At 43.3% G+C, this 16008-nt stretch overlaps 1 protein-coding gene across 3 annotated transcripts in view; it reads left to right on the top strand.

Moving 5' to 3' along the window:
• The window catches only part of samd11 (sterile alpha motif domain containing 11), a 94553-nt gene that overhangs the window by 68446 nt on the left and 10099 nt on the right, over positions 1-16008 (top strand). For all 3 annotated transcript variants that reach the window (XM_008318817.3, XM_008318816.3, XM_008318815.3), the window contains 3 exons: positions 5172-5273; positions 9564-9722; positions 15466-15619. In XM_008318817.3, coding sequence (XP_008317039.1) covers positions 5172-5273; positions 9564-9722; positions 15466-15619 — 415 coding nt within the window. The remainder of the gene's footprint in view (positions 1-5171; positions 5274-9563; positions 9723-15465; positions 15620-16008) is intronic.

The raw sequence follows: 16008 nt of genomic DNA, 5'->3' as shown, positions 1-16008 counted from the left end.
GGCGCCGACGCTGAGAGTCTGACTGCCTGTGGAGACTGTAAACTGTGGCTCTGCGGTCAGACCGGAGACTCAAACAGTCAGATAAGGTGTTTTTTGGACAGCCGTCCTCTCTCTCTCTCTTTCTCTCTTTCTCTCTCTCGCTCCCCCACATAGGCATTTACAGCTCGTATGTGTGTGCGTGTTTGTGTGTGCGCACGTCTTTCCCTGTGGTGTTTAGAATGTATGGTTTCAAAAGCTGAGTTTGCTGGTGTGGCTAGAGTGAGATCTTATAAAGTATAAATGTTTCATTAGCATAAAAAGACAGTTCCAAAATAAAAGGTCTGAATTTCTGATGACATTAACTCAGTCACACATCTGACTAACTAAGAGGCAGCATCAACGTTTCAGCTTTAGTAGTCACTATGCCATGACAATAAGTAAACGTACAATTATCTAACGTTGTCATTAAATCATTATAAGTAATTAACAAAAGTTTCAATATAAATTAATGTGTCGTATTATGCTCACCAATAGCTCACTGTTGCCCATGGACAGCCTCTACAAACAGAAGCAGGTTGGGTCAAATGTCATTAAAGGGTTTAACAAAACAAGGACTACGTTTGATGTCAGCTGACAACGCCCAGTAATTAAACTTGACCTGTGTGTACACCCTAATGTCAATTCAGGATTAAACAGCAGAGAAAATCAACGAATTATGTATGAACAGTATTTAAGTGTTAACCAGAGAATAACTACATGTTAATAAAGAAATGTAGAAAATGACCTAAAAATATGCACAGGACAGGGGTGGAAAAAATTGCAAAATCTTGCAAAAGTTAGTTACTTGTTAACACTAAATTAGCATCATTGGCTAGTTTTAGAACAAACAGTATGAATATGCACAAAAGTGGAATTTTGGCTAACTAGACTAGAGAGTAATTTAAATTGAATGAGTGAACTCTGACTAAAGTGTGATTGACTAATAAAAGGGCGGTTGTCAGGAATCAAGAGGTGTAGGTTAGAAAACACATCTACTGCTGATAGAAACATCACCGCTCTGAATGACTGACTGCACTCCGCTGAACAACAACAACAGAACTGTGCATGAACAGCCAGCAGGAGGGTCAGCCATATTTTAGTCAGTTGATTACAATAATAAAAATAAGAGCATAAATACAGTGAGTAAAATAATTAGATTCAGTAGTGGAGCAATAAAAACGAAGGCTAAATAAAGTGAGTCATAAAAACACAGTCAGTGGAGCAAGCAAGAACAAAATACACAGGAATACACGCAGTAATACTCTGAAACGGTGTAAACATGTAGTACTGAAGTAGGTAATGAAAGGTAATAAATCAATAACACATGTATTGATTGATTGACTAATTGATTCAGTCGTAAATGAAGCCCATGTTTTTATTTTTACTCATTCAGTAAATCAGTGAAGCTAAGTGGCGTGGTGACAGAAGACAAGGTGACTGGAGACAGATACATCACACACGTCACCCTCATGAAAGACATGATGGACGGAAGGAGACCAGAGCCAGATCAGATGGACTCTGAAGGTCCAGTCCAGGGTGAGGACATCACTGTCCAACACAGAGTATGTTACAGTTGGAGCTCAGATCATTTAAACTTCATCTTTCTTCTTCTTCTTCTTCTTCTTCTTCTTCTTCTTCTTCTTCTTCTTCTTCTTCTTCTTCTTCTTCTTCTTCTTCGGTGCTGCTGCTCTGTTCATTTCTCACTTCCTGTTAGAACACAGTACAGCAGAGCACTGTGTTCCTGCCACTGTCTACATTTGCACACGTCAGCAGTGGTGCGTCGGCCCCTCAGCAGGAGCAGGGGCGCTTCCCGCCTCCCCCTCCTATCTCAAACCTCCCCCATCCACCTCCCCTGCCTCCCCCTGCTGCACCGGGCCGTAAGCCAATCAATGGCGGGGCTTTCAGGGCCGACGGAGGCCCCAGCGCACGGAGGGGTGATCAATAAGTTATTAGCACCATTCTGTCAGCTGTAATGTGGAGATTGATCGGGAGGCTGCGGCTGGCGGCTCACCCTACTCACCCCCTGCCTGTCACTCCCCCTCCCTCCCACACCCACCGCCCCTCCCCACTCTACAGCCTGATAAAGATGACAGATTAACGGAGTAAGAGAGGAATTAAGGAGTCTGGCTGTCTGAGCTGTCACCGCGCTCCATGGGATGGAAAGAGGAGAGGAGGAGGACTAAAGTTTTAGGGAGAAGAGGAAATCTGAGAGTATAAGAGGAGGAGGAATGATCCCCTGCGGATGGTTCACCCTGGCAGTGTCACATGAAAGAGAATCGGTTTAGGCCCCACTCTTCCTCCTTTCTCTCCCTCTATTCTAAAACCAGATGAAAACAAAATATTGCAACATGAAAACGTTAGTCTGGACTGTTTGTTTTTAACAATAATTAACACATTTTAAAATATCTTTTATTTTAAACAATTATTTCATCTTACATGCAAAACAAATATTTGATAAAAATAAAAATGAGAAGTAAAAAGCCATTTAAACTTTAGTTGATTTATAAACCACAACACAATAATGCAATAATTCTTAAAACCACTAATCTATGATATAATAAAAACCTTTGATTGTATATAGTTTGGGTTTGATGCCCCACCTCTTTTTATTTATTTATGTATTTTTACAACCAAAACTGCATTTTCACTTTCCCTCTTTAGACTCCTAAATTCATGGCCTTGGGTCTAAAATAGAACTTTAGACTCCATAGCCGCTAATACCTCAGCAGCATTAACAAAGAAATGATATTAGGAGGCCCTGAGCAGAAAAGCTGACTGGGAGCAGAGTAAGTAGGGAGTAAAAGGTTTAGCACAGACACTAGCAGAGCTCATGGTTTGGCATTAAAAAGGAAGCGCCGGTGCTTTAAGAAGCCACATTTAATTGGCTTTAAAAGCTTTTCACCCTCAAATCTCTGGCCCTCAGGCCCCTGCTCAGGAGACAGAATGTCCTGAGTGAAGTCGGCTGAAGAGACGACTCAAGTGTGTGTTTGAGGGTGTGTGTTTGATCCTGAGAGGCTCTGGGTGTAAGGATGTGAAATGTAGAAAAATAGATATGAGCCATTGAACCTCTAGCTGCTAATTATCCAACGTTTGGCCAGATCCAAACTCGACAGGTTCATAAACTGCAGGTTAATAGAAAGTCCACAAAAAACAGAACCGTTTCCACAATAACTTTTTACAATTGTGTTATTTTTCACAAGCCTTGTGTTGGAATCAGTCACCTTGCAGCGCTGAGTCACTGTGGCTCTAAACATCTACTGCTGTCACAAACATGTTCGTGTGTAAAAAAATAAATTCTTTGTCTTTATCCAGCAGTTACTTCACGTTTAAGCTTTAGGCGGTAATTACAAGTTGTCACTTCATTAGTCTGTAAATAGCCAAACACTGTGACCGAGGTCCAGATTTGGGAATAAACTGTGAAAAAGGTGTTTAACTAAACTCACCAATTTTTCTCACCAACTCTTAGTGAAATTACAGTTATATTATTCAACATTTTCTTTTGTCTCTGAACCCCTTTATCAGGTCTGTTGTAGGATGGCTCCACTGTTGCCCTGTACTAGAGCTGCCGTAGCTAACAGTTAGCTGCTGTGTCAATGCTCGCAGGAACTTGTTTGGTACCTTAGACTCAAAGTGCTGCTGTGATAAGAAAACTTTTTCTTTCTTGACTTTGCACACAGCCATGCTCTTATCCAAGCTGCCTTTGGGAAGTTTAAAAAAAAAAAAGTTCTGCTCAACAAGACACGCAATGTCTTATCTTCCATCACTGTTCGCCAATCCTTTTTGTGTGCTCAAGTCAGCTGGCTAACAAACTGGACCTACCAGGCAGGCGTGTGCACGTCAGTGTTGCTAGTGTGCCAGAAAATTTGCATAGTAAGATAGTGACAATTACATGCGTTAATTTGTCTGTCAATAATTTAAAATACCCTGTTTATGTTCCCGATCTATTTTATGGTAGTATTTACAAGCAGCCCCCTGTTGGTTAGCAGTGGTGTTGCGCCCTGACATTTTAAAACTGTGTCGCTGAGCACCTATATCTTTTCTTCACAGTCTATGGATAAAGGAGTAGGAAAATTGAACAATGTCTGTTCTAAATCTGTACAAAAGGAAGAGGGTGAGGTGTAAGAAAGTATAAAGAGACAAAGATGGGATGATGTTTGCTGTTAAATAGGATTTAAAGGGAAAACGAAGCTACATAAGTTAGAAATAACATGAGGAAAGTCGGAGTGAGAAGGACACTTGGAGGTAGACAGAGGACTGACACTGTTTTTTTTTTTTTTTTCGTTCTGTCAGTGCTGCGTGTCATGTTCTCTAGATTTCCCCCTCCTTTCCTCTCTGATTAGGCCATATTGATTGGAGGTGTGTTTGAGGTGGGGGTGTATGTGATGGGCTGGAAAGGAAGAGAGAGAGATGAGAGGTGAGGGGAGAGGAAGGCAGTTAGGGGTGCTGTAACTTTACACTATATCCTATTTGGTATTTGGGGAGGAGGTCACAGAGAGGAGGAGGAAGAAGGAGCAGCAAAGACGGGCTGAGAGGAGAGGTGAATTTGAAGTTTGGTACAAACACAGCTAGAAAAAAAACAACAACGTGAGTTTGAGTGGAGACGAGTTGAGCAGTTAGAAAAACAATGATGAGAACATCATAAAAGCTCAGATGAATTTCTAATGCAGCTTAGCAGCGTTTGCTTCTTTGGTTTACTCTGAAGCTTCTGAGCCAAGGCCTGGAGAAATCTGGAGAATAACAGCAGGAGAGAAAAAGGAGAACAGTGATAACACTGGGGTCTGATTGTTGGTAAAAGATATTGGAGGAGACAGAAGGAGACGGAGCCCTACGTCCTCCCTGCAGCAGACAAACACCCACGTGTTTGAACGAGGCGGGCAGATGTGTCATCCGCGGCGGTGCAGGCCCCCTCTCATCTCTGACAGAACAGGCACATCTCCAGACGCCCGAGCTTTGCTTCACTTGCTGCGTTTCTCTCTCTTTCTCTCTACCTGTCACTTGTTTCCCCCACTTTGACTTCTCTTCTCTGCTCCTAACTCATTTCCAAAGCAGCCTCCATGTATGCAGGTAGACACAGACCAGAGCAGCAATATGAAGCCTTTACTTTGGGTTTGTACTGACTGCACTTTCTGTCTGTGTGCTGTATGTGATTTCAGATGCCCTTCTAGGCAAGAGGAGAAGCTTCTCTCCCAACAGCAGCAGCAGCAGCAGCGAGTGTCCCTCTGACAGCAAGAAGTCACGTAGCATTTCCCCCAAAGGTAAGAGCGAGCAGCACATTTACATGTTGTGGTGTTATAGCTGCACACAGACCAGACAGGCTGTCACTGACAGGAAGCAGGTGAGCGGGTGTTAGCGGTGGAGGAAGCAGTGGTACCTATTCAGCTGCTGCTGGTCAGTGGTTGGGCTAGTTTGATAAAGACGTGTAGAGACAAACACTGCCTGGCACACAAACACTCACCTTTGTCATACACATGATAAACATAGACAAACACAGCCTTGGTCAGACTTCTTGGTTCAGTCACCTGTCTGTTGCCATGAAATTGTTCCTGCAGTAATATTGACTAAAGGTTATCCAAATACACATGAAAGTATTAGACTCCAAATAAGCAATACCATTAAGTCAGAAGCTAGCAAGAAACTAAAAGAAAACTCTCCACAGACTGGGCCAGAACGTTGTCTGAAGTACCAGCAACACGACTGAAAGGTTGAGCCAAAATAAAAGTTAGCAGAGTGCAGCTAAAATTGGATTAAGAATATATGTATAGAAAACTAAAAGTCAATTCAAACTCTAAACTGAGATGACAAATTAAAAACCAAAAAAACACAAAAAAAATTAGCTAAATTTCTAAAGGTTGTAAGAATCTGCTAAAATTTCCTGTGGTTTCAACACACACAGACACCACCACTGAGAAGTCGTTTTTCCCTGATGAGCAGAGGTGACCACTGATACGATTGTATGAAATAAAAGATTCAATTTTATTATTTTTTTGCAGAGTTGTAAAATCTAAGTCCTGTGTGTATTTCCATCTTTTGGTTTACATCAGCATCTAAATGACCAAGGTCATCCTGCAGTCTTACTGTAGGACAGTTTACTTTGGAACTAATTTCTGCTGCAGATGCAGGGCCAATGAAAACGGTTATTTAGGTGAAGTCAGATTTAAACATGTAGAGCACACAATGTAATGTAATATGTTCAATAACATGCCATTTTAATAGGACAGTATCAGTGTCAGAGCGGACGGCTAACATAAACACTCCTCTGTTAACTTTTAATTTACTCGGTGTGACGGACACTGCCAATACACGCCACGGTAAGACAGCGTCTCTACGTACAGTGGGAAACAGGCGCCGTCCTTCATTATTAATATCTCCCCAGTGTGGTGTGAAACTGGGCTCCCGGTGCGGAGCCAGCGTGGCCACTGTCCCTGTGGACTCCTGTGGAAGACTTCCTGTCTGATGCATTATACAGCAGAAAAAGTCTGAGGACGGCTTACCACACATTCAACCACATCTCTACATACACACAACCATATCACACACACACACACACACGTCAAAGATGTTGAAATCCAAGTTCAAGTCCAAGTTCAAGTCAAGTCTGAGATGATTTCTCGGGGTTGTGATTCAGAGTCTGATTCACAGAAGTTTCGAGCGAGAGTTTGCGTCACGGAAATAAAGTTGAGAGTTCCCAAGTTTTCAAGTCCATGGCCAAGTCATAGAATGTCAACTCTGAAGAGTCGAAGTCACAGACACAGGAAAGTTGAATCTGAGTCCAAAGAGTTAAAACAGAGTTAATTCCGTAGGTCGAGTTAAATTCAAGTCCAAGTTTGAGTCCCAAATTACTGAAGTATCTATATTTTAGATTCCCTAATCGTTAGTGTCCATAAGATTTCCAGTCACTTTATGTCAGAACTTTAAGGTGTGGTTGATAAAAAATAAACTAAATTCAGACACAAAACTTCAAGTTGAGTTTTTGAGCATGACTTAAGTTCAAACAGCTTTGAGTCCAAATAACTTAATAAAGTTACATGTCACTTGATTCAAGTTCAAAGTCCCTGGTGAAAAATGTGAAAATTCTCACAGCCTTAATGTCAAATTCACTAGAGTTGAGATGAGTTCTCTGAGGTTGGAGTCGCGTCATTGTCAGTGCTCGAGTCCTCGGCTGTCCTCGGCTGTCCTGAAGATCAGTACGGTATTGAACTTGAAGTTTGGGTGAATCCCACTAGGAACGTTGTGTTTCCCTGTGGTTGACATTTGACCAACAGCCTCTTCTTCTAGTCTCTCTGACTGGACCATTAGTGTTCCAGTCACTTTAATCCATCCTTTGAAAAATACATGGAATATTCTATCTTTTTTTGTGTCAGCGTGTGTGTGTGGTTATCTGTTTGTGTGCTCAGCCTTGGCTTCCTTTTAAGGCAAATGGAGCTTGTGGGCTTTTAAGCAATTTTTGTTGATTCTTCCTTGTGTGTTTGGCTTCTGAAGAAAACGAACCCTGTTATGAGCCAGATATGCTGTTATTTGCATAAAAGAACCAGAGACTGTACGTGTGTGTGTGTGTGTTTTCTCAGTGTATCTTTTCTTGTCGGGACATTTCGCAGGTCATCAAGAGTCAGATGGTATTTTGAGATTCAAAATTTAGTTTCATGTTAGGTTTAGAATTAAGGTCAGATTATACAAAGTATTAGGATTATGCATATGTTTGTAATGGTTAAGGTTAGGGTGGGCAAGGTAGTGAATTATGTCAATGTGAATGGCTCACAAAACACAAAATCTTGTGCGGGTGTGTGCGTTTTTCAGCCAACTCCTTTCTGAGTCTTTGCAGATTTTGTATCTTAACCTTGAGCTCGCTCTTTAAGTGTGTTATCTGTGCTACATCTTTTCGCCTCCATCTTTGATGACACAAACTCACTATCAGCTAATGACTAAAGCAGGTGGAGAAGCGTCTTCACAGGCAGAGAATGAAAGCGTAGCGTAGGGATGGAGCCAGAGGGATTGGATGCTGCTGCGTAAATGACATCTGCTTTTATTTCAGCTGTGAACTCTACGCCCCCTGCTGTGTTTAAAGAGCGCAAAAAAAAAAAACTTCAGACAAACACACGAACGCACAGGCTCATTGACCTAGTGTGGATTTGCCAAAAGCTTGGCGTTGGCGACGGGGATGCTTGCGTGCTTCCTCCCCGCCCATCTCCTCCTCCTCACCTCCGCTCCTCAGCGCCACTCCTGCTCGCCTGCCTGGGGCCAGGCTCAGGTTTCAATAAGGAGGAGGGTGGTAAAAATAACCCCCTGCTTTCCTCGGCTTCTCCTCCTCCCCCTTCTCCAACTCCCTAACCACTGCCCCATATCCCCCACCACCTTTACCTTAGATCATGTTACTATTGACAGGGAGAATAAGTGGGGAGGGGGGGTCAGAGGGAGAGATCAGGAGTGGGCAGTGACAGTTTGATAGATATTACACACGAGATCATCTACACAGCAGAGCAGCTGTAGCGCACACACATACGCAGAGTGATGAAGTGGGATTAATATTGTTAGCCTAAATATGGTTGGTCTTCATTGTTAGTAGTCTGGGGTACTGCACAGTAATTGACTCTTGTACCTGTGCAGCTGCTGGCGGCCGCAGCGCTGTGCCTCCTGACAGTGCAGCGGAGAGTTCGTGCTCAGGTCAGGCCCAGACCATTAACAATACATGCTCACATGTGTACAGCTTCATCCAAAGAGACTCACACTCCATCACCGCTCTCTTCTTCATAAATGATACGTAGAGGTGGATGTTCTCACTCATATTTGGGGCAGGCTATATCTCAGAGACGGAGAGAGAGTTTCCTGTCCTTATTTTACTCTGCAGGATTGTTAGGACAAAGTATCACATTTTACTCTAATGAGCATTTGTCTTATAAAAGTCACAAATGTTGCCGAGCCAGATTGTCTCACCAGTAGACTAGATTAACTCCACACCAGGGAAAGGCACAAGGTTACAGAGTAAAAAAACAAACACAAAGCAATACTGACCGACAGCGAGGGACGCATACCTGTCCATGAGAATCCAAATGTAAAATAATCACTGTCATATCACCAGGATCCTCTGGCAGTAGAGGGATTTCTTTTCTCACTGTGCGTTCATTTTCATGTAAAAAAGTTAGCTAGTTTAGTTAGCTAATTTAAATGTTGTCCTTACTTTTTCTAATTTATCCTCCACTGTTTTAGTTGATTTGTGGTCATTTCTGCCAACTGTTAGCTAGCATATTGAGTTAATATACTTTTTTGTCTTTTTCGCTATTATTTGTCAAGTGATTTTTGCATTGTGATCCAAGCCTCTGCGTAGTGTTGGCCCTGCTTTCACATATGATCCTCTCTTCTTAGAAACGACCTATTATTATTATTGGTGTGTTTATATGAAAACAATTGAAAAGAAAAGTTCATGAATCTCATCATAATTCTGCTCAGAGAGTTTGAGGTTTGTTCCACTCTCAGTATGAGTCATTAACAGTTGGGCAGTACCTGTGGTAATTTCATAAATGTGGTAATCTTAAATGTCTTCCTCTCCTCAGAAAACTCCCAGAGTCCAGTCGTGGAGGCCGGCAGCAGCCACATGAGCCCCGAGGAACATTACAGACGCATGATGTCAGCACTCAGTGAACAGGGCTCCTACGAAGAGCAGCAGCAGCGACTCTATCAACTGGCGAGCAGCATGGGTCTGCCCGGCCACGGTCAGTCCACAAACTCTCATCTTTTTACACTTCTACACTGTGTTCCTGGAGAAATAAAAAGTCAGAGTCGTGTTTCCATCTGCAGCAGTAAGAAGTGACTCATGAAAGATCCTCAGGTACTTCCCTCTGTCTCTTCTCCTTTGTTGTGAAGTAACTTGAGAGTAAGTTTGAAACAACTCAAACTAAGAGAGTTTCTTGTGGAAGCACTTGAGCAGCTGCTATAAAAAAGTCTTCCCTCACTTGTCAGAGAGTCACCAGGCTGCTGATCTGCTTTGTAACCCCAGAGAGCAGTGCTGTGTTCAGGGTTCCATGTGAAGGTGTGTGCCACACTGCTGCCATTGTCAAAGCCTGGCCTCAGCAGACGGCTGACATTTCTATTTGTGGCTCTTGCCCACCCAGTGTCAAAGTGTCACTCAGTGTGATTTCTGACCACCGTGGCTCTCCGTTGTTAACACCCACGAGGCATTCGCATGCATCAACGCCACAATTGATCCGGAAGCTCTCACTGGATGTCTGCCAGAGCTCTAAATCTCTCAGCCCTCACAAAACCATCAGTGCGTCCAGGCTTCTTCCAATTTTCACAGACAATGAAAATTCACCAGTCTTACTCTGACAGATTTGTAGTTCGGTGGAAGAAGAAGAAGAAAATCAGGAACTTGTTTTGCATCTTTGCTTTTGCATTAATTTCGCCTCTGCCTGTCATTAAATGTCAACTATTTTCTCACGTTTTAGTGAAGACTGTAACATAAAGCCCCACTCGTCTTTATGAGCTCTTTCACAGTAGCATAAATTCAATCAATGCCTTGGCTGACTTGTAGTTTGAGCTACTTTTATTTTTATTTGATTAGTAATGATTTTTAATTGCTAGCTGCAAATCTAGGGGGCGAAGCCTATAAAAGCTTTAATTGCCTCTTCCTGGTGTTTTAGAGGAGTTAGAGGAAAGATGCAGTGCATTGTGGGGGTTTTATGGCCTGGGGTGCAGTCTGATCGCTGGCTTCCTTTCCCAGAATCCTCTCTGGTGTGAGGCAGACGCTCAGGCGCAGCGCAGAGACACTCACTGCCTTTCTTTACTTACACATTGGAAAGGGTTTGATAGTTTCCACACATTCGTGCGTTCTGCTTCCTCTGAACTGCAGTGAGTTTAGGTCGGCACTGGTAAAAGTAAAAAGCCAACAGAAATCTAAATGAGGAGGAACTAGAACATTTGTGGGATGAAAGACAATAAAGGCAAAAAGATAAATATGTTAAAGATCATTTACAGGTTGGTTTAAGCTAATTTCATACCTGTTTTTAGCTAACTTTTAGCAAATTATCAACACACTTTAATAATTTCTATTGAGTATTTCATATTCAGTAGATAGTCTTATCTACTCTTCATAGTTTCTATGTCAGTGCTCAGTTTTATTAACCTTTCTTGCACTTTTAACATTTTCTGACCTTACATTTAGAGTTATTTTTCAAATAACATCTTGCTATTTGGACTAACTTTGACCTTTTATGACATTTCCTTAATTCCTTCAAGTACATTTTTTAGATAACTTTTAGTTAGATTTTGTTGATTAATTATGTGTAATTTTTTAGCCATTTGTTATCAATTTTGGCTGACTTTAAAAAAAAACAAACTCTAACTTTAAAGTAAATTTTTTTTATTCTACTTCATTTCTGGCCAGTTTTAGCTCAGTATTGTCTTTTCGTCTCGCCTATGGCTTGTTCTAACTTTTAAGTTGCCTTTTAGCAATTTTTACTGTGTAAAACTGTCACCAATTCTTGGTCTATCATTAATCATTTTGCTACAACCAACTTTCAGTATTGTTTCAGTTCTAGTAGTTTAAAGTTTCTTGTTACAATTTCTGGCTAAATCCCTTAAAAAACAACACTTTTGAATTTGTATCGTCTGTGTTTAAGAACCTGGTCACTGATAATCATATGTTCTATATGATTGGGAATACAGTGGAATACAGTGTCCAGATTTGACTTTCCATTGATGACAGACCAACAGGAGTTAGAATCATATCATATCTTCCCAGATAAACCACAGCTGTAACGGTGTCCAACAACACCACCTGACCTTTCAGCTCCATCCTTTCCAAACTTGGCAACCCTCTTCCTTCCACTCAGTGACAGTGAGTTCTCAGGTTTACGTAGAGTCACCCATTATCACACCACACCCTGAACCACTCTGTCTCTAATTAACAGTTGGACCTTGTAAAGAAGCTGCAGCTCTCAGATATTAGCAGTCTAAGAGGTGGAACGAAGCGCCTGCTGTTTTGTCTCCTGAGAGCCTGATGAGAATCACTTCAGTCGGAGCCCCCTTGACATTGACCCAGGCTGGCTGGGGCCTCCAGTGACCCCTTTCTTCCTCCCTACTGAGCACCAAACACCACCTCCACCTCCACCACCATCCCTTATACATCTCCCTCTCTCAAGCACCGCTTTTATACTGGCCTCCCTCCTCCTGCTTACCTCACCCCCACCTCCAACTCTTGCTTTAGCCTTGGTCCCTGCAGAGCATCCTTTCATGTTTTTGAAGTGTAGGGCACAGAAAATGTGTGTGCATTGAAAGGGCCAAGTGTGAGGAGGAACTCACTCGCTGTGTGTGTCTGTGTGCACGTCTGTGTGTGTGTGTTTTGAGAGGCTCTCTCTGGACCTGATGGGCAAAAAAAGGAGTTGGAAAGGGGAGTAGGAGCTGAAATTAGAGGTTGCGGTGGAGGGATAGCAGGGGTTGTAGAAATGGCCAGGAGGGCTTCCCCCCTTCTTCATATGATGAAAGGGGAGAGAAAAGAAAGAGAAAAGAGGAGGTGGGGGGTTAGAGATGATCCAGATGAAAGCGTGTGTGTGTGTGGGGGGGGGGGCAGCTTGGTAGAGAACTATCCTGTTTTGTCTCCTACAGTTAGTCAGAAGCATCGTTCACACCGGTCAGAAACCTGTTAAACCTGGGTTTGAATGTTTATCGGTCGAATGACTCACACTTTTTATCGTCTCTATTTCAACACGACTTTAGTGGAAACGCAAGTCAAATGTTGGTGACCTCTTCCTCTTCCTCCTTCTTATCATTGAGCTTTTTTAACTTGGGACATGATGAGTTTTTCATTTTCTTTTTAAAGATCAGGTGTGAACAGCAGGTATTTACTTTATTGTCAAATCAAAGGATTTAAAATTGACATTGAGAGACTGATGTCATTTCCTGTAGAGAACAAGGCAATGAAATAAGATTAATTTTAGATGGTTGGTCCATTATTGGCATCATTTTGGAAATCATTCTGTTTTGTTTTAGTCGGGCCTTCAAATGTACCTTTTTATTTACTTTGATACCTCAGTGATAGCCCTCATTCTGACTGGCTACTAGTTGTCATTCTTTACTGGGTTCACCAGGGTCAAAAAACATGAAGCTATTCTCCTCCTAGAGAGATGGAAACCCCCAGTGTGTGACTGGACAAAGTACAGACAGTGACGCATATTAAATGTGACAAACATGCCACACATGGACTGCTGGCTGAGGCAGTGCTGCTAGTTAAATACCACTTCCTGAAAAGATGCTCATTTTTCATGCTAAGTAAGGTTGGGCAGATGGATGTTGACTTTTGTGCACCTGCCAGTCCGACAAATCCATCACATGACCAAAGCCAAGTTTCAGCAACGCAGCACTCCTCTATTTTGTCCTGCTGAGGGAAAAACCTGGCTTAAGTGAAGGAGATTTGGGCCCAACTCCAGGAATGATGACAGCGAGAAAATTGGAAGGGATAGAAGCGATGGTGTGAGCGGTAAACTGGGATCTCCTAAAATAACTCTTGAGTTTGTGTGTGTTTGTTTCCTCCGTTTGGACTTTCCCCTGACCAGCAGCTGTGGAAATTCTGAGTCACACAGACAGAGACACAGAGGAGAGAAAGAAAGAGAGAGAGAGACAGACAAGCAGAGAGAGAGGAAGAAGAAGAAATGGGTACTGCAGTAAACATACAAAGGCACATTAACAGATTTTCTTCATATTTATTTTATTGGTAATGAAACAAAGTCTAGAAATATTTTATCTTCCCTTCTTTCCTTTTTAATAAGAATCACAGTGAGTCCTTCTCAAAGGTTCCGCTGTAGAACCAACTCTCCTGGACTTGTCTGTTGAAAGCATCGTGACTTTCAGACGAGCAGCTGGACCAGAAATTGTTAAAAAGTTGTATCCATGCGCTGCAGTTGAGACCTGGACTAGAGACCAGACAACAATCTGAAGTCTAATAGTCGATAAATCGACTGTTGAGTTTCAGTTTGTGGATCTCTGTTCACTCCTAACTGAAACCAAATGTTGTCTTGGTGTCATCTGTTAACTGAGGCAGAGCAGAGCAGGATATCCTGGGATCTGCCGCCATGATTGACCATTCTTCTTAAAAATTTGTCTTCTGGACGTTTCCCAACTTTATGTTCCTGCAGCACTGAATCACCTGAGGCTCCCTTTACCTGACACTGTCTCAACCATAATTGGTGAGGTGGGAATTAGAACACAGTTCACTCTTAAAGGTCAACTCTCCTACCACTGGTGCATGTATGCAAGTACACACCGTCACTGTGTGTGCGTGCATGTTTCAGTGTGTGTAGGAGGAGGGGAGAGGGGCTGAGAGATAAGGAAAGGATCAGAGGGAACTAGAGACCCAGAGTGTGTGCGCACACACACACACAGACACACACAAACACCCTTGTCTGCCGCCAGCCGAGTCCCCTGCGGCCTGGCGCAGCAAACAGATCGATACACCGGAGCTGGGCCGCATTAATATCTGTCGCCTCACCCCCCCCACCCCGGCGCCCGCTCAGCTGCTTCAGCACACACAGAAACACACAGTCAGGCACGAATACACAAGCACCTAAATCACACAGACACACATCACACCCGCACCGGCGGCGGAAATGGCCCCTAGCTCCTGAGGGATCTGTCTAATTAAAAAAGTGTGTGTGCCTGTGTGTGTGGAGGAGGAGGGGAAGGAGGAGGGGGAGGGGAAGGGGGAGAAAGAAGAGGAGGAGGAGGAGGAGAAGTGGAGATAGATTGAGGCAGAGAGAGGGCAGGATGGATTTTTCTCTCATTAGAAGCCATGTCTCCTGGTGTCTCCTTCTCCTGCGAGGGCAAGCGAGAGAAGCATGGGGGCTGAAAGAGAGAGGGAGGAGAGAGGAGAAAAAGATGGAAGAGGAGAGTGGTGGAGGGCAGGAGTTCTAGACAGGAGGGCAGGTTAACACTGAGGGGAGGAGGTGTGATGACGGAGATGATGATGACGACGATGGTCAGGGTGAATATGTAACCTGTGCACCTGACGCATGAAGCTGCGTCAAAAACACATTCATTATTTCATATCCACTGGTGTTTCCTTTGGACCAACTTACTACTAATGTTTGGTGCATTTCTAAAGATGCAATAAAAACAAACCTCTGTAATCTGGAACCAGTTTTTACCTGAGTCACTTCTCCTTTTTTTTAACTATACTTACATTGTTTTAGTGAATTAAATTGAGCAACTTTTCCCCGTTGCCGCCGAGTTGCTCCACAGTCAGTGGTCACAGTTGTCTGTTGCACTGGTTCAAACTTTTATCAGTTTGAATGAGTTTGTTTATCCTTACTGAGTGTAAATGAGAAAACTGAAATACTAACTTTTATTTCTCTTCCTTCCTTCACTTTCTTTCCTTCTCACTCTCATCATTTCTGTCCTGTCAACTCCTACCGCCCCCCACCCCCACCCCCATTTCTCCCTCCATCTTCCTCTCTCCTCACTCAGAGATACTCCGTGCTCGTCAGGAGGCGCTGGCTGCAGCTATGAGGAATCCGGCAGTTTTAGAAGCTCATCTGCCCTCAGCGGGCAGCTCGTCTTCATCCAGCCAGAGACGCAAGCAAGGTCTGCCGCAGCACCGGGACGCACATTACCCTGACAGGTGAGAGAAACAGATGCAAATACAAGCACGGTGTCTGAATGTCAATGTCAGCACCTGCTCCGAACTTCTACCTCCTTCTGCCTGTAATCCCAGTGTTATCAATCATTAATAAAGCCCTGCACCCACACGGCCACACATACATTAGAAGACCCACTCGCATCACTCCACCAGTACACTTTCTCACCTCTTTCCTCCACCCGTTTCCTATATTTTTGCCTTCTTCATTGAGTTGGAGTCCATGTTTATTGTATGTGCGCATACTGTGTGTTTGTGTGCATCTCCGAGTGTACGGCTGAACCCGGGATCCAATAACCTCTTGGCTCCCACTGTGGAGCTGCACGCCTGCATCCCTGGCTCTTGCCCTCTCCCTCTCTCCCTCTCTCCCTCCC

The sequence above is a fragment of the Cynoglossus semilaevis genome, chromosome 10, assembly GCF_000523025.1.
Source record: "Cynoglossus semilaevis isolate Cse_v1.0 chromosome 10, Cse_v1.0, whole genome shotgun sequence".
NCBI lineage: Eukaryota > Metazoa > Chordata > Actinopteri > Pleuronectiformes > Cynoglossidae > Cynoglossus > Cynoglossus semilaevis.
The sequence above is the reverse complement of the archived record's forward strand: the minus strand, read 5'-3'. Positions and strand labels throughout refer to the sequence as shown.